This window comes from Anopheles stephensi, chromosome 2 (assembly GCF_013141755.1).
Source record: "Anopheles stephensi strain Indian chromosome 2, UCI_ANSTEP_V1.0, whole genome shotgun sequence".
NCBI lineage: Eukaryota > Metazoa > Arthropoda > Insecta > Diptera > Culicidae > Anopheles > Anopheles stephensi.
Genome location: NC_050202.1, coordinates 6,759,840 through 6,786,655, shown reverse-complemented (window position 1 = coordinate 6,786,655; position 26,816 = coordinate 6,759,840). Strand labels below are relative to the sequence as shown.

At 49.0% G+C, this 26,816-nt stretch overlaps 5 protein-coding genes across 15 annotated transcripts in view; 1 reads left to right on the top strand and 4 right to left on the bottom strand.

The window, feature by feature from the left end:
- Positions 1 to 765: 765 nt before the first annotated feature.
- LOC118503639 (plexin-B) lies at positions 766 to 11,455 on the bottom strand. The gene is made up of 11 exons (XM_036037141.1): positions 10,420 to 11,455; positions 8,661 to 9,814; positions 8,178 to 8,409; positions 7,688 to 8,079; positions 6,800 to 7,606; positions 4,951 to 6,688; positions 4,343 to 4,877; positions 2,811 to 4,278; positions 2,556 to 2,735; positions 2,395 to 2,479; positions 766 to 2,321 (listed from the first exon to the last, which is right to left on the bottom strand). Exons 2-11 carry the CDS (start codon positions 9,594 to 9,596, stop codon positions 2,287 to 2,289), a joined length of 6,408 nt encoding a protein of 2,135 aa, XP_035893034.1. The 5' UTR covers positions 9,597 to 9,814; positions 10,420 to 11,455; the 3' UTR covers positions 766 to 2,286.
- A 478-nt stretch (positions 11,456 to 11,933) lies between these two features.
- Positions 11,934 to 13,123, bottom strand: LOC118503643 (protein canopy 4). Its single transcript, XM_036037147.1, has 2 exons — positions 12,618 to 13,123; positions 11,934 to 12,530 (listed from the first exon to the last, which is right to left on the bottom strand). The coding sequence occupies exons 1-2, from the start codon at positions 12,821 to 12,823 to the stop codon at positions 12,068 to 12,070; spliced, it is 669 nt and encodes a 222-aa protein (XP_035893040.1). The 5' UTR covers positions 12,824 to 13,123; the 3' UTR covers positions 11,934 to 12,067.
- Positions 13,124 to 13,215: 92 nt separating this feature from the next.
- LOC118503642 (tubulin-specific chaperone cofactor E-like protein) lies at positions 13,216 to 21,865 on the top strand. Of its 7 annotated transcripts, none has more exons than XR_004905202.1 (9): positions 13,236 to 13,372; positions 15,845 to 16,113; positions 17,728 to 17,857; positions 17,929 to 18,539; positions 20,001 to 20,063; positions 20,144 to 20,243; positions 20,313 to 20,632; positions 20,701 to 21,232; positions 21,267 to 21,348. XR_004905202.1 is itself a non-coding variant. In XM_036037145.1 (8 exons), the coding sequence occupies exons 2-8, from the start codon at positions 15,992 to 15,994 to the stop codon at positions 20,894 to 20,896; spliced, it is 1,542 nt and encodes a 513-aa protein (XP_035893038.1). In that variant the 5' UTR covers positions 13,216 to 13,372; positions 15,845 to 15,991; the 3' UTR covers positions 20,897 to 21,865. The 7 variants fall into 7 exon arrangements, 3 of the variants coding, with proteins under 3 accessions (XP_035893038.1, XP_035893039.1, XP_035893036.1); XR_004905203.1 differs by lacking the exon at positions 13,236 to 13,372 and adding an exon at positions 13,683 to 13,855; XR_004905201.1 differs by lacking the exon at positions 13,236 to 13,372 and adding an exon at positions 13,683 to 14,141.
- On the bottom strand, positions 21,106 to 24,439 carry LOC118503641 (kelch-like protein 18). Its single transcript, XM_036037142.1, has 4 exons — positions 23,806 to 24,439; positions 23,606 to 23,736; positions 23,397 to 23,537; positions 21,106 to 23,341 (listed from the first exon to the last, which is right to left on the bottom strand). Exons 1-4 carry the CDS (start codon positions 24,079 to 24,081, stop codon positions 22,015 to 22,017), a joined length of 1,875 nt encoding a protein of 624 aa, XP_035893035.1. The 5' UTR covers positions 24,082 to 24,439; the 3' UTR covers positions 21,106 to 22,014.
- Positions 24,440 to 24,717: 278 nt separating this feature from the next.
- The window catches only part of LOC118503638 (homeobox even-skipped homolog protein 2-like), a 53,003-nt gene continuing 50,904 nt past the window's right edge, over positions 24,718 to 26,816 (bottom strand). For all 5 annotated transcript variants that reach the window (XM_036037136.1, XM_036037137.1, XM_036037139.1 and 2 more), the window contains one exon: positions 24,718 to 26,367. In XM_036037136.1, the coding sequence (XP_035893029.1) occupies positions 25,995 to 26,367 (373 nt within the window). In that variant the 3' untranslated portion in view covers positions 24,718 to 25,994. The remainder of the gene's footprint in view (positions 26,368 to 26,816) is intronic.

Here is a 26,816-nt window from a genome sequence, read left to right as displayed (position 1 = left end):
GAGAGAGAGTGCGAGTAAACAGATGGCAGATTGATTTTCGTTTTGTTCTCTTCGCTGGAGCGTTGGTTTACAGGGTGTGGTTCAGAGATCAGATTGAATGTTTTTGGAGCGTTCACTGCATTTGGGCTGTTTAGCTCATTTATTTTTGTGTTTAAGGCTTTGTATGAGCTTCCATTGTATTAGGTTGTCTTGTTTAATGTTACATAATGAATTAAGGTACCAAATGTGGCCAAGAAGCATCGGGAAGTTTCAAATTTCTCGAGTTTCTCCAAGTCCACAAATATTAAATCGATACCCACTCATAGATGGCGCCACCGTACATAACGTTTAAACTTTGGTACTGCTACGCGCGTTTTATTTTCTGCTGCTAGTTTGAAGATAACAGCTTCTGAAGCAGATACTTGTTGATACTTACGGTGGAAAAGCTCTCAGTGAATCACGGCCCCGTTCTAGAGTTACCCAATCTCATCCTTAGAGATCATTCGGGCGTTATACTGTAGTATTGACCACTTGCTCTCGAAGGGATGGTTATAATTAAAAGTAGTAGATCGTGATTGTTGAATGAGTCTAATAAACACTAAACGTAACTAGAGGTGATGGTATCAATATCATCCTCTGAAGTCCATATACTACGAAGTCTTTTACGAGACCACCGATAGGACGATCAGATGGTCTCCTAGATGACCTTGTTGGCGAATGCCTTAAGATCACTGAAACTTTTCTTCGGATGAAACAAAGCAAAACTCGACACAAACAGACCCAACGTTTTATGTATCACTGTCATATTCATCATCAGACGGAATTGTTTTTTTCTTATTTACACACTGTGTACTTTTGTTTCGTTTCCACACTCGCATAGGACCGGAAGACACACGTTTGGATGCTGCCGTTTCTCGACGAAGGAAAAACACAGCCATTCCCTGCGTATGCTCCTCCACGCCCCTAGCTCGCGCCTCAACACACACACTTCTACCACTACTACTTTTCGCGCTCCCGGTTCGCTTGTGTTCGTGTGTTTCTGTTTTTTGTTTTGTATATTATTTCAATCAGTCACATTTTCTCTTGTCTTTCTTCCAAGTGTTTTCCTTTTTTTAATTTTTCTCATCTTTTTTTTGTTTGTTTCTGTTTGAATTGTGTTTTTTTTCCTTATCACTGTGTTGTTTGTTTTTCATTAACTTTCTTTTCCTAATATCTGAACTATAATCGTCTTTCTGTTTGTTTTTCTTTTCTGTTCTTATTACGTTTGATGCACCTGTTCGGAGTGTTTTGTTTTTCTTCTTTCTTGTTTTTTGTTGTTCGTAAATCAGATCGTGGTTTGAGTATATATGTTTCTCGCGAATCGCGTGTAGATTCGGCGGCCCGCTGCCATGTTTCTCCCTATTGCGTTTAAAAAATAACTCCGAATCAGAGAGAATAATTAAGAGCTGGCTGGAAAAAAACTTAGATTCTAGTTCCATTTTAAAATGCAACGGCCCTCCGCTCCCCCACAACCCACAACGGCCCCACACAAGTACACAACAACTGGGGGAGTTGAGAGAGACCTTCTAATGTGACATCTGACCTCTGGCACCCTCACTGTCCGCAGGCGGCGCGGGAAGGATATATGAGATCGGGAAAAAAGGTCACCGACACCTAGAGAGCCCGTTTGATCTCCGTGAGAAGATTTTGAGTATATCATCTGTCCATCATTCCTTTCGTTTTGCGACTCTCTGTTTTTTTTTTTTTTTGAACACTATAAATAAATGGACATAACACGTCCCATCATCATCGTCATCATCATCGGCGCTATTATCCTTAATCCGGTGCCCTTAATGCACTTTCCTCCTTCACATCGTTTTCACTAGGCTCAGACGACTCGTCGTTCAGGGGAGGAGGACGACGACATCGAGAATCTCCGGGCTCGGGGCCCCCCCCCCCCCGAATATTAAGTAGAGTACGACTATTTAAACTATTTAAATGCTTCGCGGAGGAATGCGCACGGCTGCCGGGTGTCTTAAACTACCTGTAATACCTTTTATCTCTCTCTCTCTCTCTCTCTATCGCGGCAAATCGAAGACGGAAGAGCACATTGTGTGTGTGTGTGTGTTTTACTGTTTTTTTTTTATCGCTTGTTCGTTAGCTGCTTCTTGTGTTTTGTTTTGTTAAATGCTTTGTTTCACTAAGATTTCACGCAGACGACGTGCTCGCTGCGTGCTTTAAAATATGGCCATTCTTTAAAAACTGACGCTTCTTTCGCGCCGTCGTCGTCGACGTCATCGTTGTCGTCACCCCGGCTGGCATTTGTTGTTATTCGTAATAATCAATCGTTTTGCACTCATCATCTGAAACGAAGCAAAGGGCGGAAGGAGAATGTAATCCACGAGCGCATCTCGACTGTGTGTGTGACCTGCATACCTTCTAATGTAGCTGCGACGAGGTCAAGCTTATGCGCTAAATGTAACTTGCTTGCCGTCGAGTCCAGTTCTAATATTTCCTTAATCTATGATTGTGAGACGAGAAAATGACATTATTATAATAATAAAATGTCAACGAAAGCGAAAAAGACCGCCGCTTACCTGTAAACGATACTTGCTAACGTAAATGTAGAGTTCCTTTAATGCGGCCAGCGTATCGAACTGCTGCTGGTGGATGGATAACCTTTGCATGGCGCTACGCATCTCCTGATCACTGATCTGAGGCATCATGGCAATGTCGGCGTAGAAATTGGAAACCATTTCCCGGTACTGAGGCAAGTCCTGTGAAGATAAGAATCGCTGGTAAACACGTCCCGCTCATCGGTGAAGCTTGCGCGCACACACACACACACAAACCTTCGCAAACAGAAGCTTGTTCGAGGGCGAATCCTTCCCCAGCCGGTACTCGGTCGTGGAGCACGCGTCCATGAACGTTTGCGCGATCACACTCAGGCACACGTCGACCGAGGGCGTTTTGTAGATGTCGAATATAAAGTCCGGATTTTTGATAAAGTTCACCCAAAACCGCAGCGGCAGCCCGTTCGACTTCCACGCATGTATCACCTCCGGGTCGTGTATGCCGTGGTGGCGGGCGGCCGCATCCAGCAGATCGTACAGCCACTTGACCGCGGGCGGTAGCGCCTCGTTCACCGTCAGTATCGTCGCGAACAGATCGTCGACAAACTTCTGTATCGTGCCCTTGGTCGCGAGCAGGCGGGTCAGAAAGATCTCCGGTATTGCTTTGTGGTGGCTGCCGCTGCCCGGCCCCCCACCGTACAGTGCACCGTGCGCCGACGAGGACGAACCGTGCTGATCGTACGACGACAGGGTCGAAAACCGATCGTCCATCGGCTTCACCAGATGGAACACACCGACCTGGGACTGCTGCTGCTGTTGCTGAGCGGCCGCTGCTTGTGCTGCAGCGGCGGCGGCGGCGGCAGCGGCCGCCGCTTGCTGTACGTGATGTGAGTGATGATGATGATGGTGGCTTGCACTGCCGGCCAGCAGCGTGTCGGTCTGGTGGGCCGGTCCCATCGTACCGCTGCTACCACCGGAACCGGGCCCACTAGCGCCGTGCGGTGACGTCGTGGACGACAGGTGATGATTGGAGGACGGCGGATTGTTGATGTAGTAACAGTACGGGAAGATGTGACGGCCGGGAGTATTGTAGCCGTCGTGTGGCCGCGCGACCAGCGACATTACGGCCGACTCCTTCACGCCGTAGTGCGAGAGCGTGTTAAGCCGCTTCCACCCGTGCACCGACTTGGTGGTGACGTCCTCGTCCCGCAGCACCAGATGACCACCGCGCCCGTGCCGCCACTCGAGATCGAGATCGTGTACGCTCGGGCGGAGCGAGAACGGCGTGTTCTTAAACAGCGCGTCCAGCACCTTACTCTTCACCTGGCTGATCGTATCGCAGTCCAGCACCTTGCACTGCACCTTCTCATCCAGATCGTCCTGGATGATGTGCAGCGTTACGACACTGTGCACGATCTGTTCGCGCAACAGCCGGTCCTCGCTCAGCGAGTACCGGGCGTCGTGCGTAACCGCATCGACCAGACCCTTCTCGATCTGGTGCTTGATCGCTTTGTACAGCAGAAAGAGCGAGTTGCCGGCATAGTTGCGTAGATAGTCGTACATGCAGAGTGCCATGTAGTTCGTTAGCATCTTCTCGACCACACTCTCCGTCCGGCGGAGCATCAGCTGCGGGTGTTTGGTCATCACCGACTTATCGATCAGTCGTAGCAGCAAGCTTTTCAGTATGTCCGTCACATAATCCATCTGATTCATCAGCACTATCATTAGCAGTGACGCTACGTTTACTCTATAAAAGAGAGAGAGAAAAGGCATTGAACTCATTGAACTCTTTCACGATCGATTCCACTTACTTGTCCCTTATGGTGAACGTTTTCTGCGCCTCGAGCGTGTCGATAAACAGCAGCAAAAACACGCGATTGTTGATCAACTGTTCGAACAGCACCATCGCTTGATCGTAGTTCGTGCGCTGATGCGGATGCCCATGGTGCCCGTGGTGCGGATGGCCGTGTTGGTGGTGATGGCCGTGCAGCTTCGCACCATTCGCCAACAGCACGGGATGATCGGAAACGCCCGGAAAGAACACCTTCATCACGTAATTGACCAGATCGAGCGTCGGCGTGCCGGAACTCTCGAGATCCGCCGTCAGATCCGTCATGTCCGTCTGCAGCTCGGCGAACGCTTGCTTGCACTCCATCCGCACGTTGCTTTCGAGTGTGTCCATCTGGATCTGGATGCGCTTGTACTCCCGCTCGGCCAGCGTACTCTTCCGGCGGTAGATGAACAGTATGGCAAGCAGGCACAGCACGAAGAAGATACCGCTCACGATGATGCCGGACAGAATGTGCGAAAAGGCGTACGGTTTGATAAGATCGTACTTGATAAAACCTGAGGAAGAACGAGCATTTTCCGAGTTACGTTAGAATGAGCTGTTGAGAGAGTAAACCACCTTTATACTAACCTATTGGGAAGCGTAAATTACGCCCCACCCGAACCACGACCAGCGGCAAGTCTTTCACAGTAGGAACTCCGTTCTCGTCCGTCGGGGCAGGCTGCTCGAGCGGCGGTGTACACACGAGCTGGGTCGGCGCCAAGCTCGTCACGTTGCACTGAGCCATGCCGATCGTGACGTTCACGTCCGTCTCGTCGCTCGCCGCATTCAGGTGCTCGCCCTCGATCACCAGCGTGTCGCCCTTGTACATCTTGACCGTGCTCGGGAACGGCTGGTACACCGGGTCCTCCACGTACACGATGCCCGAGCGCAGGTTTTGGAAGTGTTTCGGCAGGTTGCGCACCGACAGGACGCTGTCCATCAGGAAGTTGATCTGTAGCAGCAGCTGCAGCTGCTGCTCGGACGGATGAAACGGCGACAGTGGGGCTGCGGCCGTGACCAACGGGCCTGACGTCGACGTCAGCGAATACTGGGACGGTAGCAGCATCGGCATCGAAGCCGTAGGAGGTTGCTGCTGGATAGGAACGGAGCGCCCGTCGGCGGACACAAACCCGGACAGCATGCGCGGCGGCGCATACTCCCCGGAGCTGGCAGTCAGATTGCGCAGCAGTGTTTGCTGCTGCTGCAGCATGGCCCATGCATCCCGGACCGACGGTGACGGACATTCCATCTGGTTCGAGTTCAGCACGGTACAGGTGGATCGATTGAGCCGCTCGTCGTTCAGGTAAACCTCGATCTCTGGCTGCTGGATCGCGTCCAAATTGGTACCGTGCACCGTCATCATGCGGCCCCCGCTGAGGAAGCTTTTCAGCGGCTTAATCTGCATAATCTTCGGGTCGACGGTGTAGTTGTACACGCTGCACGTTTCGTACCGGCTGTGGTACGTGCCGGCAGCACCGTACGCCGATCCACGCAACCGTTCGCCGGGTGTTGCGTTGCTGCCACCGCTAGTGCTGCAAGCGAGCGTCCGATTTGCGCCATCGATGCGCAGCGTCAGCACACGAATGTGTTCCGGCGAGCGAGCGGCGGACGTGACGCAGGTAAGCCTGCTCGAGGACGCTTGTGTGCGATTGATGCGACACTCGTAGTCGTCCAGATAGGCGATCGCTGCCGTACCCACGTTCAGATGTTTGCCGATAATGGACAGCTTCGTTCCACCCGACTGCGGGCCCATCGTCGGGCTTAAGCCTTCCAGCTGCACGTCCCGATACCGGAACTCGACACTCGACATCGTGTAGCCGGCTTCGTTGCCCACCTTAACCGGTGCGGACATTTCCGAACGTACCGGGCCCGTGCGGCATTCGATGCGGACCGATATTTCGTACCGTTCCAGTTCGCACGGCACCTCACCGATATGTATCCGTCCGCGAACGTCCTCTTCCCGGATGCCAAGGTTGCTGCCCTCGATTGTCACCAGCGTGCCGCCCTCGATTGGACCGCTCAGCGGTTTGATCAGATCGATACGCGGTCGGGGACATCCTCCCTCTTCTCCGCCGCGGCCCCGCAGCATCAGCGAACCGCTCCCCCCATCCAGGCACGATTCGTTGTAACTGCACTGCTGCCCGCACCAGGCACACTGATACTTGGGATCGCGCGTCACACACAGGCTGCAGTCGGCATGGTCACGATGCGAGCCGAGTATTTCACACTTGTACAGTACAACCGTGACGGTGTCGATGTAATGGTTGCGGTTCCAGTTCACATCGACCGTTGCTTCGTACTCGTTGGTTGCCGCTTCGTAGGAGTACTGTGTGGGATGAAGGATAAAAAAAGATTATTAGGAATTCGATTCGATTCGGCCGTACTGTTGTATGCTACACTGTACAAGAGCAAAGCACACACACACACACACACTTACCAGCGTCTTCTCGCACACAATGTACTTGTTCGCTTCGACGCGCGCCGGCAGCACCATATGCGCACCCTCAATGTTAACCGTACACAGGAACCCGGTATGTGCGCTCTGCGGCCGTGGCAGGTTCTCAATCTCGAGCCTTATTTCCTTCGGTACCTTGTTCGGTAGCAGAATCGGCCCGGTGCGCTGCTTCAACCGTGGGCAGGACGCTTCATTCTGTACGATGTTGGCCGAATTGCGACACGCCGTCGTGTTGAACGCGCACCGATTGTCGTAAATGCACCAATGGCAGCCCCAGTTGCTGACCAAACACTTCCGGCAGGTATCGTGGCGGGTGCAGTCGTAAAAGGCGAAGCTGCGCGACACAAAGTCCTTGTTCGTTTCCGAGCTGCGAACACTCAGCGGCACCAGTACGTGATCCTGCCCGTCCGGAATGGAGGGTCGCTCGGTGACGGGTGGCGTTGTGCATATGAGCCCTTCTTTTGTGACGTTCGCATCGATCGGTGTCGCGTTGCCAAACACGCACCGGTACTGTGCGTTGTGCGGCAGCTCCGGCAGCGTTTTGATCACCAACCGTACGACTGACATCTGACCGACCGGGACCCGATCGGGTGCTACCATTTCGAAGTCGATGCACTGCTGCCCGGTACCGATGGAAAGCCAGCGAGCGGCGCTCGTATCCTTCTGGCAGGCGGTGCGTACCGTGCAGCGCTTCTCAAGCGAACACCAACCACAGTACGGATCGCGCGATTCCAGACAGGCGGAACAGTTGCCAAACGTGCCACAGTGTTCCACCTTCATCTTGATCACCTAAAACACAGCGAATGAGAATGAGATGAAAGCACAATCGTTACACCGAAGCGGAAACATTTTGGCCAACAAGACACCCACCTTTCGCTCCGTAAGCACATACAGATGATCGTTCGACGGGGCAAACATCGTATCGGGAAGGATCGAATAGCCTTCCTCGTCCACCAGTAACCGCTCGTATTCACCCGCCTCCCGCCCAGACAGTAGCACCTTCCGGATCCAACCATCATTGCTCCCGACGAACGCAAGCGTGTGCAGACCGATGTTAGTGACCGCGATCGAGGTAAGCGACACTCCTTCGCCGAACGCAAACCGGGCCGGTGCGATCACCGGCGTGACGCCGCTAATTTTAAGCCCCACATGGCAGAAGCTAAAAATGTTGCCCAACGAGCCGGCGACCGGACACTTGCCATCGTTGATCGTGCCCGAAATGTAGCCGAGATTGCGATCCTTAATTGTGCCGTTGAAACAGGCTGCGTAAAGGGGAAACGGGAATGATCATTACATTATCAATTACTGCACCGATAAGAGAGAGAGAGAGAGAGAGAGAAGCAAAGAGGGCGCAACCTACAGTGAATGTTTTCGTTAAACACCTCCTCGATGTCTTTGAGGCTGTACATGCAGATGGCGGATCGGTTTTGCGGTTCGTCAGTAATTTCCTTCGACGGCGAAAAGACCGCTACCAGCAGATAGTCTTCTCGTTTGATTCCCATATCGTTGCTTAGCTTTTGGCCGGCCTGGGCTAGCTTGGCATCTCGCAGGATGTTGTAATCCGTCCCGTTTACCATGCAAGTGATTGTTACCTGAAAGAAAACGGTTGATTAGGCTTTTGTCCACTGAAGATAAAATGATGAAGAATTCGAAAATAAGAACGTCGTACGAATTGGATAAATATCTTATCGGCCAACTGATTTGATATATCAAGATGATGCCAGCAAAAGAGAGGAGATTTGAAATAGCTATCAACAAATGCCGTATATAATTTCCATGGAAACGAAAAAACGCCACTGGATGGATGTTGGAATTTGAAAATTTCGGCCACCGGTACACATACCTCCGTGTAGCTGTCGTAATTGGGATCGTTCACGCAGATCCGTGCCAGCCGCGTCACGTAGCCGGCTTCATCCGCCAGATGGGACTTCTTCTGCACCAGCACAAAGTACGCATACTCCGTACTGTTAAACCCGTACAGATAGTTCACCAGAAAGTGGTCCCGATACTTTACGTCGATGTTAATGTTGGACTGCTGGATGGAAAACTCCGCGTACGTTAAATCATCCAACCGGCGCGATGAAATGGCCGGCACATCGTGCCGATAATCGCCCACGTTTGTGAACGTCGTCCCGACGTACATGATGTCCTCCTTCTTCCACGACTGATACCGGCTCGGGCCGATAAATGCATACGTCGTCGACCGTTCATCGTTGGCCGCCAGTGCCACCTCGATCGGTTTGGACGAGTCGGGGAAGCGACCGCTTAAGTAGTAAATTTCACACGCACCCTGATGCACACTGCCGCACGCAATGAGCGTATCACCGTCCCGGTTGTACAGAAGCACCTTGTTGTAATTGTCCGTCTCCACGCTGTCCAGCACATCGGGCGGACAGCCGGCGGCATGGCACTGGGCCGAATCGAGCTTTGGCCCCGTGATGGCTTCCCTTAGCAGCGTTAGGTTTTCGTTTAGCTGCAGTACCCGATTGGTCGCGCCGGCATAGAACATACGCCGGGTGGGATCGTACGTCAGGTGGGTAAAGCGGCTGGTCCCGTTCGGCAGACTGTACCGGGCGACAATATCGTCCAGCACGGTCGGTCCGTGAACATGTTGGCCGCGGTGCTGCTGCTGCTGCTGCTGCTGCTGCTGGCCATGGCCGGCAGACGACGAGATCGAGGAGGACGGTGGTGGTTGTTTCCCTTTCAGCACAGCATCCAGTGGCAGCATGCCACCGACCAAACGGAGCAATATCAATCGTAGTAGCAGTTGCATACTCATACTGCTGCCGTTCTGACTGCAAACGCAGCAGCAGGCCGTGCTGCAGGAGACGAGCCCCCGGTTTGTCACCACTTGTCTTTTGTCACTATATTGTTTCTGTCTCGCTTTTCACACCACCGCACTCGCTCTCGCACACTTGCACGACACTCCAGACGGCGACGACGTGCGGAATCTTTCCTCGTTTGTGGTTTCCTTTTGCTGATTCCTTGCGTAAATAGCTACAATGAACAAGGAGAAGAAAAAAATGAAAGAAAAGCAAGAAGTGGTGAAACACCGGATAAAGCGGGTTGGTGGGAAACAACGAAACGGGCAAAAGGGAGGACAGCGAGAATTACACACAAAATTCGTTTCGAAAGGATATCGTGTATACACAGACGCAAGCGCACATACGCGCAAATTATGCACACGCGCGCGCGTGCGGAAAATCGAAACAGAGAACATTAGCCAAAAACGGAAGGCGCTGGGGGATGTGGGTTGGGATTGTCAAACGTTGGGTGGGCGGGTGGGTTGGGAAGGAGCATAAGCATAAGCATAAGAGTGAGGCAAAAAAACACATGGGGGAGCGAATGATATGTTGTACAAAGGGATGGGGGGGAAAGGGGGAGGATGTGGTCGCATGAGGGGGTGGTTGGGTAGTAAGAGTGCTTTGTGCAACCCCTTGACAGAAAAAAGCCAACGAAAGAACTCCGAAGGGAATGTGAATATGTGTGTTGGATGGAGAGCCCACAAATGATTGGGTGCTTATGAGCTCCCTCGCTGTTACCGCGAGCTGCCGAGGGTTTCTTCCTCGCGAGTTCGAACAGTTTTGGGGAACTGCACATACCTTCTTTTCATGCGCTTGGCTGTATGTGTATATCTAGTTGCCTGCGGTTGTGTGGAGTTTCTTTCCTTTCTGTGCTTGTTCTTAATTTCCAAGCCCGAGAATGCACCGCTGCAATTGTCGCCCCTTTCGCACGTACGGCTGCGTTGGCTGCAGCAGCGGGGAGTCCCTATTGCTCCGTGTGCGCCTCCTCCTGCGTTTCCCCCTCGTTGTCACCCTCGTCCTCGTCGGCGGCGGCGGCGGCGGTGGCGGCGTTGTCGAGTGGTTGCGTTGTTGTGTTCTTGCGTTAATTACCCAATACGCTCCACCGCTCGTTGCATCCATTACGATACGCACATTTCCATTGTCACATCCTTTTTCCCGTGTTTTCCCCCCGGCTGCTCCGTTGCTTCTTCGCTACCCACCCCCGCAACAACACGCACACACACACACCCTCGCACAGCAGGAGCACCGTTAGAATCACAGGAGACACACGGAGAAGAGAGAAGCACACACACACACACACCGTCACACAAGCGCCGAATAATCACACACGGGAAAATGGAAAAAATCACTAATCGGAAACGCAAAATCACTTTTCGGCCATCGCACGAAACACAAAATACGGCACAAAATAATACACTTTCACGGGGCCGTCGTCTTCGGGGTTTGCCACTGTGTGTGTCTTCTTTCTTAGTAGGCGGCCGCCATCTTGCTGCCCCTTGTATGAATGGCTCGAGCCTGGGCCACCACTCGGAAATTGGTCGTCCGACGATTGCGGTGTTGGATTACGGGTTCGCCCAACGGTGGCCACCGTGTCGTGGTGCCGCGTCCGCTAATACACGTTTTCCGCCGTACCGAAGGCACCGAATTAACCGATTTCATACATGAAAACGAGCGAAACACTGCCCTGGGCACTCCGCGCACCAAACCTTACCGAAGGGTTCTTTCTTTCTTTCGTGCTTTTTTTTCTATTTGTTTATGGCCAAACTTGTTTATGACAAGATTAATAGATTCTTTCTTTTATTCTTTCGCTTTCGTTAAGCTGACGGGGGCAGCTCCCGTTTGACAGGCATAGGTTTTCGTTCGGTTCGGTTGAGTTTTGGAATTTGTTTCGTTCAGTGTAGAGAGCGTTTTGACAGCTTCGTTAAGCGAGCGTTGAAATTGGCGTTTTTTTCGTTGTGTGCATAACTTTTTTAATAAAGATTAAATTGATTCATATTAAATTCCATGTGTTTATCTCTATCCAAGAATAAACACAATAATGCTGTTCACCCGCACAATACAATGTTCTGTACTGTAATCATGAGTAAAAGGCTAAAAAAATTGAACAATCAGTCAAACACATAAACAAAAGGTTGAGAATTTATATAAAAAAGATTTTTATAACATAAATGAGTTGAAATGTAAAATATAAAAGATTTAAATTCACAATGAAAAGATGATTCATACGAGGGCGTGCTTTCAAACAGAAATTATTGTCCATTAAAATTCTTCCAAACTGAAAGCCATATGGCAGCAACCGTGTTGCAAGCGTGTAAATGACATTTTAATTTGATTATTCGTTTTATTCACGCACATACAGTAAAATAGTTCACAATCAAAGTGTGGCAGTATAATCATCATTAGCCGCACGCTAATGATACTCCCTGCTGAGTTCCATGTGATTTGCTCACAGCTCCTCTTTGGCATTCACTTCCTGCTGCTTCTTTTTCGCATCCTCTAGCTGTTCGTACAGGCACTGGTGGTTTTTGTTTTTCAGCACATGATCCACACACAGATACTCGATCAGCGGTTTTTGGTCCTGCTTCTCAAAGTACCACTTTTCGATCACATCCTCGTATCCTTCGATCAGTGTTTCGCACTGCGTCTTCATCTGTGTTATCTCGGCGGAAGGTTTATCCCACAGCTCGTATGGTATGCCCAGATCCACCTTTACGCCCTTATCGACGAGACCGTGCAGCGTTTGAAACGTTTGGGACATGCCCTTCGCAAAGCGCGTACTATCTTTCCGTTCTTTGTGAATGTTGTACTGCAGGATGCGTTCGCACACGTTCTCGAGCGTTTCCAGCAGTCGAAGTTCGCTACGCCGGTATTCGGTGCGTTTCTTGGGCTTCACATCGTCCACCGAGTACCTACCGAAATGGGGTGGAATAAAATGATTTCGATTCAACGGTAAGGGTGGAGCCATAAAGGGAAGCAGCAAACCAAACCATACCTACCCTATCTCGATAACATCGTGCGATCGACCCGTTTCGCTAAGTCGGTCCTGAAGTTCTGTGGCGAGGATTTTACAAGCTTCACAGCGATTCGCATACTTAACACCTTCGTTTTCTTCCGGGCCACCGTGTGCTGGGATGATTATCGCGGACACCATTACAAGAAGCGCCAGTGCAGTTCGCTGCATGATGCTTGAGATCAGGAACATCTGATAGCGAATAATTGGAAGCCCTACGTAGATCGTGGCGGGCCACTGTTTCTTATCAGCACGAATACTCCGAAATGATGCAGAAGATGTCCGCAAGAAGGATCCTTTCTACAAATCGGTTTGCTGTAACAAGTCTGTAGATGCGGTCTTACCCGCCACACAACAGCTTCGATCGAGAATTAAAGGTAAATTAATCGCCAAGCCTTGGCTACACACTGGCCGCTACAAAAACAGCGAATAATAATAACAACAACACACCCAAAACACGGCCAACAGCGAGTTTTAAAGCGCACAGCGTAAACGCACCGTCTGAGTCATACAACATTTGATGTGACTCAAGGTGTCTGCAACGCACAACCGTTCTCTATACACCTTGACCTTCCAAAGAAAAATGTAAACAAAACAAGATAAACGAGTGTGTGTGTTTTTCTCTCTTTTTTTTTTTGCGCTGTTTTACCCCCACGGTTGGAGGAACTATTTATGTACGGAAAATGCATAAAAAAGACGGCATTTAAAATAGGTCACCAAGGTCTGGGGGCCAAGTATCAAGTGCGTAGACTAGTATTTTAGAAATGTGCCTATTAATAACCCTTCCACCAAATATTCCCATTCGCATCTTAGTTTTAGAAGTGTTTAGAGGGCAATATATAGCATCGGCAAAGGGTAATTGCGCATCGGGATCCCAGATGCTGAAGAAATACGCAGGAGAAGCAAAAAAAAAAGGGCCATTCTCAAACCTCACTAATATTTGCACCGCATTCTAAAACACTGTGGAGAATGTAGAATGGAGCGTACGGGTACGCTTGTATCGGTACATCTTTGTGCTGTTCGCGGGGTTGATGTGGGTGCCCGACACCGTGTAATAGACGGTATCCATCCCCACCAACGTACCGTACCTAGGCAAGATTGGCGAACAAGCGTCCGCGCCCTGGGGGTACGCAAGGGACACCAATAGTGAACTGATGCTCGGTGGAGCAACATTCGTGTTCAAGTCTCGCGCGTTGTCGTGCCGCGCGTCTGCTGCCAATCGAAGTGCGAACAGTTAACAACAATATGTAACACGGTCCGAAGCGAACCGAAGTGAATGAACAATAGAAGCCAATTAAATTACGTCGCGTGAGCGTGCCCAGCACAAATCAAATCGGACTGTACTCTTTGTGCGACGCGAATATATTAAAAGAATCGTGCCCATAAAGCTGCACTTCTAATGTGCGAAAAGAGAAAGTCCAGAACGGAAGGGGTGGCCAGTGTGAAAAGTATGTGAACACGGACACAGGCACGCGCGTGCAGTGGTGCAATATACAACGGCGGAAAAAAGGTTGGAAAAGTAAATTAACATATTGACATTGAACATCGCGCAGCAGCAGCAACACACGGAGAGGTTGCTTAGATCCGTTGTTTATTTTAGACTCACACACCTCAAAGGTTTGCTAGATCAAATGTGTGAAATGCGAGCAACATTTCGGTCTGGTTTTCGTTTTCTAGGGCAGTAAGGGATTATATTTTCGGCTTACGGTCATAAAATTTACACCGTGTTTTAGTGCGCTCCCCGATCAACGACAAACGCGTGCGATCACAGGCCAGTGTAGCAGGGGGTTGATCGCCCGCCATTCAAAATTAACCGTCGTTTAAATCGAAAAGCGGGTGCGTGTATGTGTGGAACTGCAAACTCCGTGGATTCTCAAGAAAAATCCGCTTTAGCGAAAAAAAAGGAACTAAAAGGACCAAGGAAAGGTACTCACTCGCCCACCATCGTTCATCCCGTACACGCTCGCCATATTTGCAACCGAGACACACGGTTCTAAGCATGCTGCGATCGATTTTCAACCCAACACAGGGGCGCAAGGGCTTTCCAGAAGGTTAACGCGCACGCAGGAAAAAAAAGTAGTGGCGAAAAGCTTCCAAAAAATCACGAAAAGAAGGTTACAATCCTTCAAACAAGGAGAAGAAGGTGGCGTGCGCGATCGGTGGTCGGTTGCAACAATGATTGCGCCGTTTCTTTGTTACGTGATTCACCTTCGCGAACCTACAGCAGCAGCAGCAAAGGCAACAAGAAGTACCATTTCGTCACAAGAAGCCAAGGGGGGTGTGTGTGTGTTTGTGTCTGTGTGTGTGTGCGGCGGATGATGGAGCAAGAGATCTGAACGCGCGGTGTCTGGCGGTTGGAAAGGCCATTGGAAGGAGTTTAGCGTACAACCACCACCGTCTCCCTTTCAACCCCACCCCCCTCCCTCACCCTCCTCCCCCTTGTGCTAGTAAGGTGGGTGGGGGTGGGTTTACTATCCAAAATATACGAACACCAAGAACAGCTGATTCGCGAGCCGTGCATCGCGTAGAAAACCACTTCGCAGTCGCGCGTTGTATGCGTGTACGGCCTGCTGGTTTAGTGGTGTTGGTGAGCTTCGAAGCATCCAAAGCATCATCCCCCACCCATTCGGCGTTGCTATTGCTCTCTGAACGTTTGCTGCTTATTATTATTGTTATTTCCCATTAGTCGTGTGTGTTTTTCGCGTGTTTTTTGTCTGTCTGTCGATTGTCCTACTCTGCTTCTCGACCGGCTGACTGACTGGCTGGCTGGGGCGAGAGTGTTGTATAATAATGGTTTTAAATAGTAAATAAGCGCACACGTTACGGACAAATTACTGGCTGCAAGTGCAAGCGAAACGAGAGCAAAATCGAACCGAGAAAGTGAAACAGCAAAACCAAAACGTAAAAAAACGGCCATGGAAACGGATCAATCACAGCCTGCCTGTGGAAAATGGGGTTTCGAGAAGGAAAGTGGTTGTGGTTTGATGGATTCGGTGGTCGCAGAACGTAAACAAAGCCTTCCATGCTACTCCTCCATTCCGCTCGGAGCACATCCGATCCGAGTTGTAATCGATTAACGCGACCTAGGCGAACAGTTGCGAACGTGTGTTTTTTGCCGTTTAGCCGCATTTTATTTAAATTATTCACCTCTTTTCTACCGTGCATTGTCACGTGTCTAATCCTTTATTTTTTCTTCTCTATCGTATTGCGCAGATCAATAGTGAGTGATAAACGTGATAAAATTGTGGAACTAAGTGTGTTTTATGGTGGTGTGTAGCTACTACTTCCGGGAAAACAAAGGTCCAGTCTAGTTAAAGTGTGCAACTCTGGTGCGCATCGAACACTACTTCCTGCCACAAAATGCCAACCTTGCTGGAAGCGCTCGAGGAGAAGTACGGCATGGAGCCGGACGATAAGGAGGAACACGTGGAGGAGGAAGTTCTCGTGTCCATCTTTGTTCCGAAGCTGCCCCCGAGACAAAGGTAAGGTTGGGAGTGTATGTTTCCACCGGATGTTATGTAGCGCCGTGTTACAAGAGTCGGCCACTGTTCATTGTGTGTACTAACACAAAAACCCATCGAAAAACAATATCATTGTTTATATCTGCTTTTAAACATGTTCTCGATACTGTTTCTATCAGAGTGGTAGAATAACTGGCATTCACATGGGGTTGATGGCATTTCTGCTTCTGCCAACTATGCCCATACTTGGGTACAAGGAAAACGAAAGACAGGAATCCTGTTCTTCTCTGGCCGGTCCATGTACAGTTGGGCTCAAGACATTAGCAGACTTTTGATTTACTGAACAGAACTGTGCTACTACGATTTTTAAAACTTGAACTCTTATCATTTTTTTGTTTACGACGATGTGATAACATTTGTTCGCCATTTTGCCAAATATCTTCTGAAGCAAAGTCTATTGTGGTTTACTAAAATTAATTGGTTTGAACAGGCAAATCATGATAATATCCCTTTGATGCGTTTTTTTTAAGTTTGTTGCTACATATTCGATAAAAATTGTTCTGAACGGAAGTAAAACCGCATTTTTCATGGTTGTTTATATTCATGGTTGTTTCCTTCTACGTCATAGAATCCTGAGGATCTTCTCTACTGTACCCAATGTTCATAATAAATATAAGACCGATATCTTATTTATTTTACTACAATTTGATAAATATTTTACTAAAAGAGACTTATTTATTTATTTATTTTATTTATTAAATATGACGGTCCGATGCCGTATTGTCAACTAAAAGAGACTTTATAGAGTTAAAAATAAAAAAGTTCCTAAAATGTGTCAGGATCTGGCGAGGAAAATCAAGGGCCTAATCATTTTACTGATTTGTCGAAATCGTTCAAGAAATCGTCAATATGTCTGAGAATTGCTCACAAGTTAACGTACAAAATATCGGTCCGGCAGTGAGAGGCGTCATAAACTGCCCTTAGAAGCGATCCAGAGATTTTATTAGGTCATTGTCAATCGGAGGATCTTTTACAATAATTTTATGAGCAAACGAGAAGATGAACTGTTCACTTAATCACCAGTTAAGGCCATCTTCGAAGAAACATTTTGAGTTCCGTTTTTTTAGTAGGTTTATTTTTTATATCCATTCACAATAAGTGTATTCAGACGATAGTTACAATTTGATGAGAAATTGCTGCTAATTGCTAGTTCACAAATTTTATATACATCTTTAACTTAACTCCAAATCCCAAATTTCTCACCTCTATTGCAAATTCTTGCAAAAGTCGGTTTGTGGCAGCTAATTTAAACTGCGTCTTAACCTTCTCCGTGACTTGATGATAATCATCTGGCACAAACACACAGCAATTAACCAACTCCTTTTAGCGTCGCTACGTGTTTAAACGAGACATAATCCTTACACCCACGGCGACTTTGGTGGATTGGCCATTGGGTGGGTGGGTGTGTAAAGCACATCATAAGCCGCCCCCCTTGTCGTTAGCAAACTTCACCCTCAAACTCAACGCCACCGTACAATGTGGTTCTTTGTGTGTTGCCTTTTCATGGTGGTCATGATGATGATGAGAATAACTCTTCATTTTTTCTGTATAACAACTCTTGTTTTGTTTCTGCAGCACTCCACAGCTACTTATACTGAACGATTGCAATATCGATCGGGCCGGGGAGCCGGAGGATTTGAAGAAAAAGTGTCGCATCGTGAAAGAGCTCGATTTGGCACAGAACAAGCTAAACAACTGGAATGAGGTAAGAATGCTCCGGGCCGGATAGCACCGGGTATGATGGAGTACAGCGAAACTAACGCGATCGTCTTGCAGGTGTTTGTCATCCTCTCCCACATGCCCCGGGTAGAGTTTGTGAACCTCAGCCTTAACCATCTGACCGGTCCGATCCAGAAGCCACCCGTCACCAAGATGGATCATCTGCGGAATCTGGTGCTTAACAACACCAAACTGGAATGGTGCAGTGTGGAGAAATTGCTCCGTCTGTTGCCCGCTCTGGAGGAGCTACATCTTAGCCTCAACGAGTATACGCATGTACTGATCGATACAGTCAATTCGGCTGCTAAAAGCGGTGATGCGGGGGGTGATGGTCCGGCAGCAGAGGAGGGACTGCCTGCTGCCAGTAATAATAATGCCAAGGATGATGAATCCACCACTGCCACCACTAGTCACAGCACCCCAGAGGACACCACCATGATGTCCAGCTGCTCCTGTTCGTCGCCGTCATCCACGTCGCAGCCGGCCGATCAGCAGAAGCCGGCGGACACGACCACCGTGGAACCTCCGCCATTACAAACCGATCCACACGGTGGCGTGCGGAAGCTACATCTGACCGGGAACTACATTTCCGAGTGGGGCGAAATTTGCCGCATTGGCCGAGTGTTTCCACAGCTGGAAGCGTTGGTGCTCGCCGACTGTCCGTTAAGGTGAGTGGTTGAAGCTGTTTGTTGTAGATGCGCCATTGGATGTGATGGTACAGAGATCGCTGATAAGGTTGATTGATAAGAACAGCGGAAAAGGGTATCGCAGATGTCTAACAAAGCGTTTGCGCACATTGCAATTGGAATACTTATGGCAGTGAAGGGGTTTGATTCAGATCTAAGTACAGAGGACGCTCTACCGGACCAACGTTGTGACTGGGGAGCTCAACAAAGAAACCGGACAATCACGTAGCGTTTAGCACGTGCAGAACCAAATATTTATTGTGTGTATTATTTTAACGGCTTTTTATGCTGCTCGAAAATGGCATTAACAATGGCAAAAGCTTTTTTTTTTGGGGTGCGTTTGTGATGCAATCGCGTTGCGATCAATGCTCAAAACAATAATAATTCAACCGTCGTTTCATATTTGCTCCACTTATCTGTTTGCACACACAAGCTAGCTAGCTTGTCATTTGGTGGTCATAAAAATGATCAAAATTGACCATCACCCCCCCCCCCCCCCTCCCCGCCCTCTCCTCGGGCAGTTCGGACCCTTAGCCGAAAATGAATCATCTGAAGCGGAATAAACGTAGCATTTTTCGAAAGGGGGTCATCGGAGCGTTTTTTTTTTGTGGGCTGATGTTGCGTGATGAACCACCGAACACGGTTGCAATTCATTCATTCACCGTACCCTGCTTTTCCGATACGCTTGTCCGCCTGTCGGTTGCTTAGAAGTTTGACATTGAAGTGGCCCCCGGTGGAAGTGCCATGAAAACGGCTCGGTGGTACGACTTTTCGGGTGGGCTCGATCGATCACTTTCCCTTCGGATGTTGATTAATGATAATCGGGTGTTTTAATTATGCACGAACTAACTTAATTAGCTTTTGGTGAGCGTGAGTCTGGTGCTGTTCTAGGGCTTGATGAAGTTTGTTTGAATATCCGGTACTTGAACTGCTTTGAGGCATTGGCCTGCTGCATGTTGCCGAACCATTGCACGTATCTCAACTTCTGTATTGTTCAAGGAGTTGAATTTTGACTCTGGATAGATGAAGTCTCCATCCTGAGATCTCCATACAGAAGCACTCACTTTACTTCAACTCACTCACTCACTTTAAAGTCCTTGGAGATCTCTCCAATAGGAACAGAATCCTCCCACTGCTATCTTCCCCGAGTTTGATTTTCCAGGAGAATCTTGAAGTCTGGAGGAGTTAGTCATGCTTTAACTTACCCATGCTTCACCATCAGTACTGGAGGCTGACTCTAGCCCATGTGCCAGAGCTTAGATATGCGATGCTAGACTGCGATGGAAAAACAGTTGAATTGAAGACCCTTTGGAAGCTTTTAGGAGGCACCCCATCAGAGTGTGTCCTTCGAGAAGTTACTTTCCCGCAGTATTTATATGTTCCGCTTCCGTCCGCCTTATTGCTCATTGTTGCCTTCTTTATGCTTCATCAATTTCCTTACAGATCGCTGAAGCCTACGGACCCGCAAGGCAACGAAAACGAGGAAGAAAGTCATAAATATTTTCAGTAAGTCACTCATGAACCCATAATGCTAGATAACGACATATTTTTAACCTTTTTTTCACTTCGTTGGACACCCTCCACAGAAATCTGAAACTGCTAAACCTGAGCAATGCAAAAATCGATTCCTGGGAAGACATCGATCGGTTGGCAGACTTCCCCTCGCTATGCAATGTCCGGCTTCAGGTGAGTAACGCGATTTTTCCCTAACTCAATAACCTTGATGCCTAATTTCCCTGCCCTCAATTTTCACAGTACTGGCCACTGTGGGCACGAACGGACTCGACGACGGAGCACGAACGTCGGCAGCTGTTGATTGCGCGGCTTCCAAACATCAGTATTCTGAACGGTGGCGACACGATCGGTGCCGTTGAGCGGGAGGACGCCGAACGATCCTTCATCCGGCACTATCTGGACAAGCCGGACGCGGAACGGCCACGCCGCTACTACGATTTGATCGGTGTGCACGGTCAGCTGGATCCGCTCGTTAACATCGATTTGCGGCCGGAGAGGAAAGTGAAGGTGCGCTTCACGTTCGAGGATCAGGCGATCGAGCGTACGGTGGATGTGAATAGGTAAGTGGACATTGCGTGACTCCGAAGGATTCCTTACTTATGACTGTTTTTCCTTCATTGCCACAAAGGACGGTAAGTGATTTAAAGTCACGGCTGGAAAGGATATTCGAGGTGCCGGCCGCCCGGATGCGGCTGTACTACGTCGATCAGGACTTCCGCGATCTGCAGGGGCTGGAGGAGATGAAGTACCCGCACAAGGTGCTGTACAGCTACAACATACGCTCCGGCGATGAGATCATCATTGAGCGGAAGGTGAAAAGTTGATAGGCTGTGGCAGCCACCAGCACACCTTCCGACGCTTGCCCCCACTTGATTTCCCGTTCAGCTCCCCCGGTCGCGAGGTGACTTGCCGATGCCCTAACGTATGTGATATAAAGCGTCGCCATCGTGTCACAATATTTGTTGTAGCCCGTCGCTACCCGCGTTTCATTTCGTTTTCGTTTCTTCTGTATTATAATTGCTGTTGTTTTTGGTTAAAATTACACGTACGTTCCTTTATTCTAGGGCCCCTAGCCTCGGTTCATTCAGCTATATATTTTTGGTTAATTTTAATTCGTGCTACTCGTGAAGCGTGGATGTTGAAAACAACCCTCGATTAGAGTAGAGAGAGAGAGAGAGAGAGAGAGAGAGAGAGAGAGAGAGAGAGAGAGAGAGCAGCTAACAAAACTATACTAATAACAATAAAGCAGCATTTTTGCACATTAACTTAAACCAAACGCTCGGATTGCGTGTGTAAAAACATTTATTTGCTCTAATGCAGCAAACTTAATCGTATGAGGATGTGTTTTTGTTTTTTCGCGGGCAAGTTCCAGTTACAATAGACAGTCGCGTACACGGTACAACAGGAATAGTTAGCAACAACGCGTGATGAGTAATAGAGTACGCCTCCCATAACATTTATTTAACCAGGCGGGCCGAAACCCCGCGGTAAAAACACAGCAAAACAGTGCAATAATATTCGAAACGTGTGTGGTTTGTTGAGCTAATACGTTTGAAAGATAAACCGGTAAGATCATGCTCAACCCCCGCTCCCAACGCAGTGTCAATGGCATTATTCATTTACGCGGAACACTTCCTTCTTCAGCTAAAAGGTGCACGGTATGAGCTTCCCTCGAGTTATTAGCTACATTTTACCCCTAATACTACACACGAACGAACTCTGTTTTTACGAATATCGCGAGATCCTAATTTGCGCAAATACATTGGATGTGTGTATAAGATTGCGACACTAGACACGTTTTTTGGATGAAATCTTGGCCTGCAGCAGGTATCGATTACCGCCAGAAGGGTGACGGTGTACAGATGACGAGGAAGAGGTAGCTTTAGCCTTGCAGTGGGAAAGGTGTGCCACCGGTGGCTTTGCCGGTGCTTTGCAGCGGACTTTAATCCTGGAAGGGAGTCGGTATGACACCGCATCCAACACCACCGCCGTGGTGTTTCATCGGTGCCACAAACGTCCAGGTGTTGGTTTTCGGATCGTACACCTCAACGGTGGACAGATTCGACTCACCGTCGTACCCTCCGATGGCCCACAGTTTGCCCATATTCGCGGCCAACGCTACCCGGCTACGCTTCACGTTCATCGGCGCGATAAGCGACCAGCTGTTCTTCACCGGATCGTAAACTTCCACCGAGCGTAGGAAGGAGTTACCGTCGTAGCCACCGCAAGCGTACAGCTTGTTGCCGAGGGTGGCCACCCCAAGCCGGCAGCGCCGGTTAAGCATCGACACCACCTTGGTCCATGTGTCGATGAACGGATCGTACCGTTCGACGGTGTCGAAGATGGAGAGTCCATCGTGTCCGCCCAGCGCGTACACGTAACCGCCGAGTGCGGCAACGCCACCGGCCGAACGGTACTTCATCATTGGTGCCACCGAGCTCCAGGTATCGGTCCGCGGGTGGTATCGCTCGACCGTGCTGAGGCTCGTCACACCGTCGTACCCACCGCACACGTACACGTAGTCTTCCAGCGCCGCCACACCGACAGCACTCCGTTTGCAGCGCATAGCCGTGCCCTGGGACCAACGGTGCTGCCGTGGATCGTAGATTTCTACCGTCGAAAGCCGTGCCGTTCCGTTGAAACCGCCGAACGCGTACAGTTTCCCGTTGGTAACGGCAACTCCGACGCGCGATCGTAGCATCGTCATCGCTTCGCCCATGTTCCACTCCTTCGTGGCCGGATTGTAGATCTCGACCGTGCTGACCGACTCGCCGTTCTTCGTCAGCCCGCCGACGGCAAAGATTAGTCCAACGACAAAGTCAAAGCAGCGGGGCCGTGTGCGGGTAGTCGACACGAGTGCCCTTCTCTCCGGCATCAGATGAAAATCTCTTGCCTCGTCGAGCAGATCGCGGCATTTGTGTGATGTTTTGATCAGCTCTTCCGTCGCTACATTGTCCGCGAGGAATTGGGGCGAGAGCAACGGCAGCCGAATGTTGGCCAGGATGAGCGGCAGATACTCGGACCGAGTTTCTTGGTCGTGTTTTACCCAGCGCATGCATGCCTCGAAGATGCACTCTTCGCTCTTCACGTTCAGCTCGTCGCGGCTTATCACGTCGATCAGCTCGCTGTAGCTTAGCGCGACGAACTCGTCCCCGTTGGCCACCTTCGAGAAGTGCTGGTGGATGTAACGATCGGCGGAAACGATCAGCTTCGAGCAACCGAGTGTATCGGCAAACTGTCGAATGCCCAGCACGTTCTGTGGATGGAACCTGGGGAGGGAGAGAGTTATTAATCGGAACAGGATGTGGGAGCAGCAGGACATACTTGCGCTTGAGAAATTTAGCACACGCATCCCGCACTTCATTCAGCTGCAGGAAGGATGCTCCGACCATGAGGCTCTGCACGTTTTGGGTATCGATTTTGACTAGACCACTGTACGCGAAGTTGATTAAACTTTCCAGTGCCCTGTAACGAAAGTGTCCCGGGAAGGTTAGGCTTCGCCTTTGGGAACTGAAACCCCGCGGCAGTCTTACATTGGTTCGATTTCCTTCATGGTGATTTCTTTGATCCGGCTCTCGGCCATGTTGTGTGTGAACATTGCGTAAAAGTAAGGAATCGTTGCGGCCAGTACGATACGGTGTGCCGAAAATGAGAGTGAATCCACCTAGAAAAGAAAAACGAGAAGCATCTTTCGTTAGGAAAACTCTTTCGGCACCAATCCAACACGACTTACCTTCAGCGTTACATCGCACAGCTTCCCCATTCGACGGATTTCTTTCATCTTGGGGAAGCTGTTTGCAAACAAACCCTCCTGCCGGAAGTACATGTACGAGTTGTCCTCCGTTTCGGACAGTTCCGCTGGCAGCATCTCGATCATTTTGCTCGGTCCGGCACCACCGTTGCTACCGTTGCCGAAGGTGCCTGAGAGCGATTTTCGGCCGCTATCACATCGCTGCACCGTGCCCAGTAGTCTCACACCGTCCTCCAGGCTGGATGGTGACGAGGACATGCTTTCACATTGATAATTTACGCCGAACTGTACTGTGGGGGAGGATGGTTGATGGGGCTGCACTTTTTATTACTTTTATTACGAGCGTAATGTGTAACAGCTGGTGAGAGATTTTGCAAGCAAGAAAATGGAGCTTTCCAACAACCGTAGCTGTGTGCGGTAGTGATTTTTCCACTCGGAACCGAGACTAGCTAGCTGTACATAACGATGGCTATAAAAATGCGTCGAATGCGATTAAAATTGCGTGTTTTAATTCACCAAAACACCAGCGCGATAGCAAAACAGGCAAAAATCACTTTGGAAGAAAAAATGAGCTGAACTTGAAGGGGAACCAAGAAAATAAACAAATACACACACCCGAGTGACAGCGGTTTGACAGCTCACGGTGTGAGATGGGGTTGGTGAGAAGGTGAGCTAGACATTTTCGCTTGCGCTACTCACCGATAGATGGCGCTGGCGAATGCATTCAAAGTAAAAGCGTGTATGGCGGCTTGTTTCACTCTTCTCATAAACAAAAACAAAACTACCACAGATATGAATATATAAATTAGAAATAATTCTTATTTTCTTTCAAGCATACAACACCTCAACTACCACATTTACCATTCGATTCAATTGCAACGAGAGTCACGTGCGTTTAAATGTTCACATGATACACGATTTGTTATTTATTTGCTTGTCTTTTTATTCACGTTTGTTCACGATTTATTTTGCTTTGAAGTAACGTTTGCTTTTTACACACAATCCATTAGCATTCGCAGGCAGCAGAATGCGCCTTCAAAGGTGTAATGTGTTATGTATGAATGATTGTGTTTAAACAGCACAGAAACTGAATGAGTATTTGCTGAGTTTTTTTGAAAACTAAAACAATCATCCTTTGTAGTGGAACTCTTAGAACACATTCACGCTCACGGTGGTTCCTATCTATTGCAAGTATTTTTTTTTAATGGGGCTGAGTTTTCTGCTCCGTTTGCTGCTCTCTGTTTGCCACCTGTTTTGATGCGATTTGATTGTTTTTATTTCTGTTCTGTTCTGTTACTGAATGGGTTTTTGATTGTTCTTATCTAATGTATGCCGTTTGAATCTCGGTGTCCACCAAACCGGGGGACAACTTTCTTGTGGGATGAAATAAATTAGTTAGTGCTTCATTTCTCTATGTACAAGCAATGAGAGCGTCCACTTCCACACAACGCGCTCGTTCCACCCTTTCTCTGTGTGTTCCTGCTTAAATGTAGATATTCTAGCCAACGTTCACGTCCTTTGCCGGGACGACACGCAATTACGTATTTACTGTATCACCTACGATATATGCTTTCTTTATTGTTTATCTCCAGCGACGACAAGCGCGCGCGCGTGATGCTTTTGCCGCGGAGTGTTTTATATTCATTTAAGATTTTAGGCTCATTTCAGATGAATTGCACGTAAAAGAGGAAGAAAAAGTATACGTGTTTAGATAGCTGTGTAAGTATGTACAGAATGTTTCTTTATCTCTCTCTCTCTCTCTCTCTCTCTCTCTCTCTCTGCTCCGATACAAATGCTGCTCATTCGACAAACGAAACGAAACAGAATGCAATAATTAAGCAAAACGAATGATCGATCCTTCACATCGGTGCCGTTCTCTGTCTCTGTAGCGTTTGGCTACTACTTTTACTACTACTAGCATTACTGGCACTACTACAACTACTAGGCATCCGCTTCCCCACCGTATCCCGGCCGCCTGTTCGAGCGCCCTCTTTGGTTTTTTTTGTTCTTCAAATTTTTAATACATCCTAAATAATGATCGATTCGATTTCGATTCGTTGTACTTGTTGTTGTTTTATTGATTTTCTGCACAAAATCCGATGAGCCGTGGGGATGAGTGTGGTGAGTTTTGACGACGATTACGGGATGGTACGATCAGCTTATAAATGCTGTCAAAAAGTGCTGACGTTGGGACTGCTGCTGGCGCCTTTTACCGAGATCGCCGACCCGTTGCTGCTGTTCGCTTCGGCTCGCTGCCGATCGATTTCGAGCAGGGTGGCGGACGACAGGGACGAACCGTCAAGGGACGATGGTTGGGGTGGTAGGGGAGGTGGCGTACGCTGTTGCTGGGCGTGCAGGGCGGCATGGGCTGCGACGGAGCAGGACCCATCGTACGGTGAGGTTAGCGACGGTACGGAACCACCGTCGAAGGCTGGATGCGTTTGGAGTCCGGCGAGCGAGCGTACTTGCAGCAGGAGGCCACTGTTGAGTAGCCGGGCCTGATGCTCCTGAGCCTTCGCTCTTAGGCAGGCGATGGAGTTGTTCCTGAGGGAGTAAGGGAAGCTGATTAGATGGTTGTGTGCATAACTCGACAGAATGAGATAAATTACTACAGAATATGGGGTTTGGTGTGTTCAAAAAGTAAGAAGAGTTTTACAAATTCAAGGAGTGAGGAGGAGGAGAATGCGACGTATTTTTATTACTCAGTTCCGTATTGAGGTTCTCTGAGTTCGTTTCTTCAACGACTTCTTAGGCTCCTTCAGAAAACCTACCACAAGACTTTAGGGGCAAGGACAAGCTTGGGGCCTCATACGCTGCATAAAAGTGACGTCATTTAATTGTAATTGTGGCGGCTTCTAAATAGACCAAGGATCACATATACGGGATAACAATCCTCGAATCAAAAGTATTTCTCTAAAAACCGGATAAGAGGTTTTCTTAGGCCTTACACAGTGCTCAAAGGCGTCTGTTACGACCGATAGTTCCAACTTTGT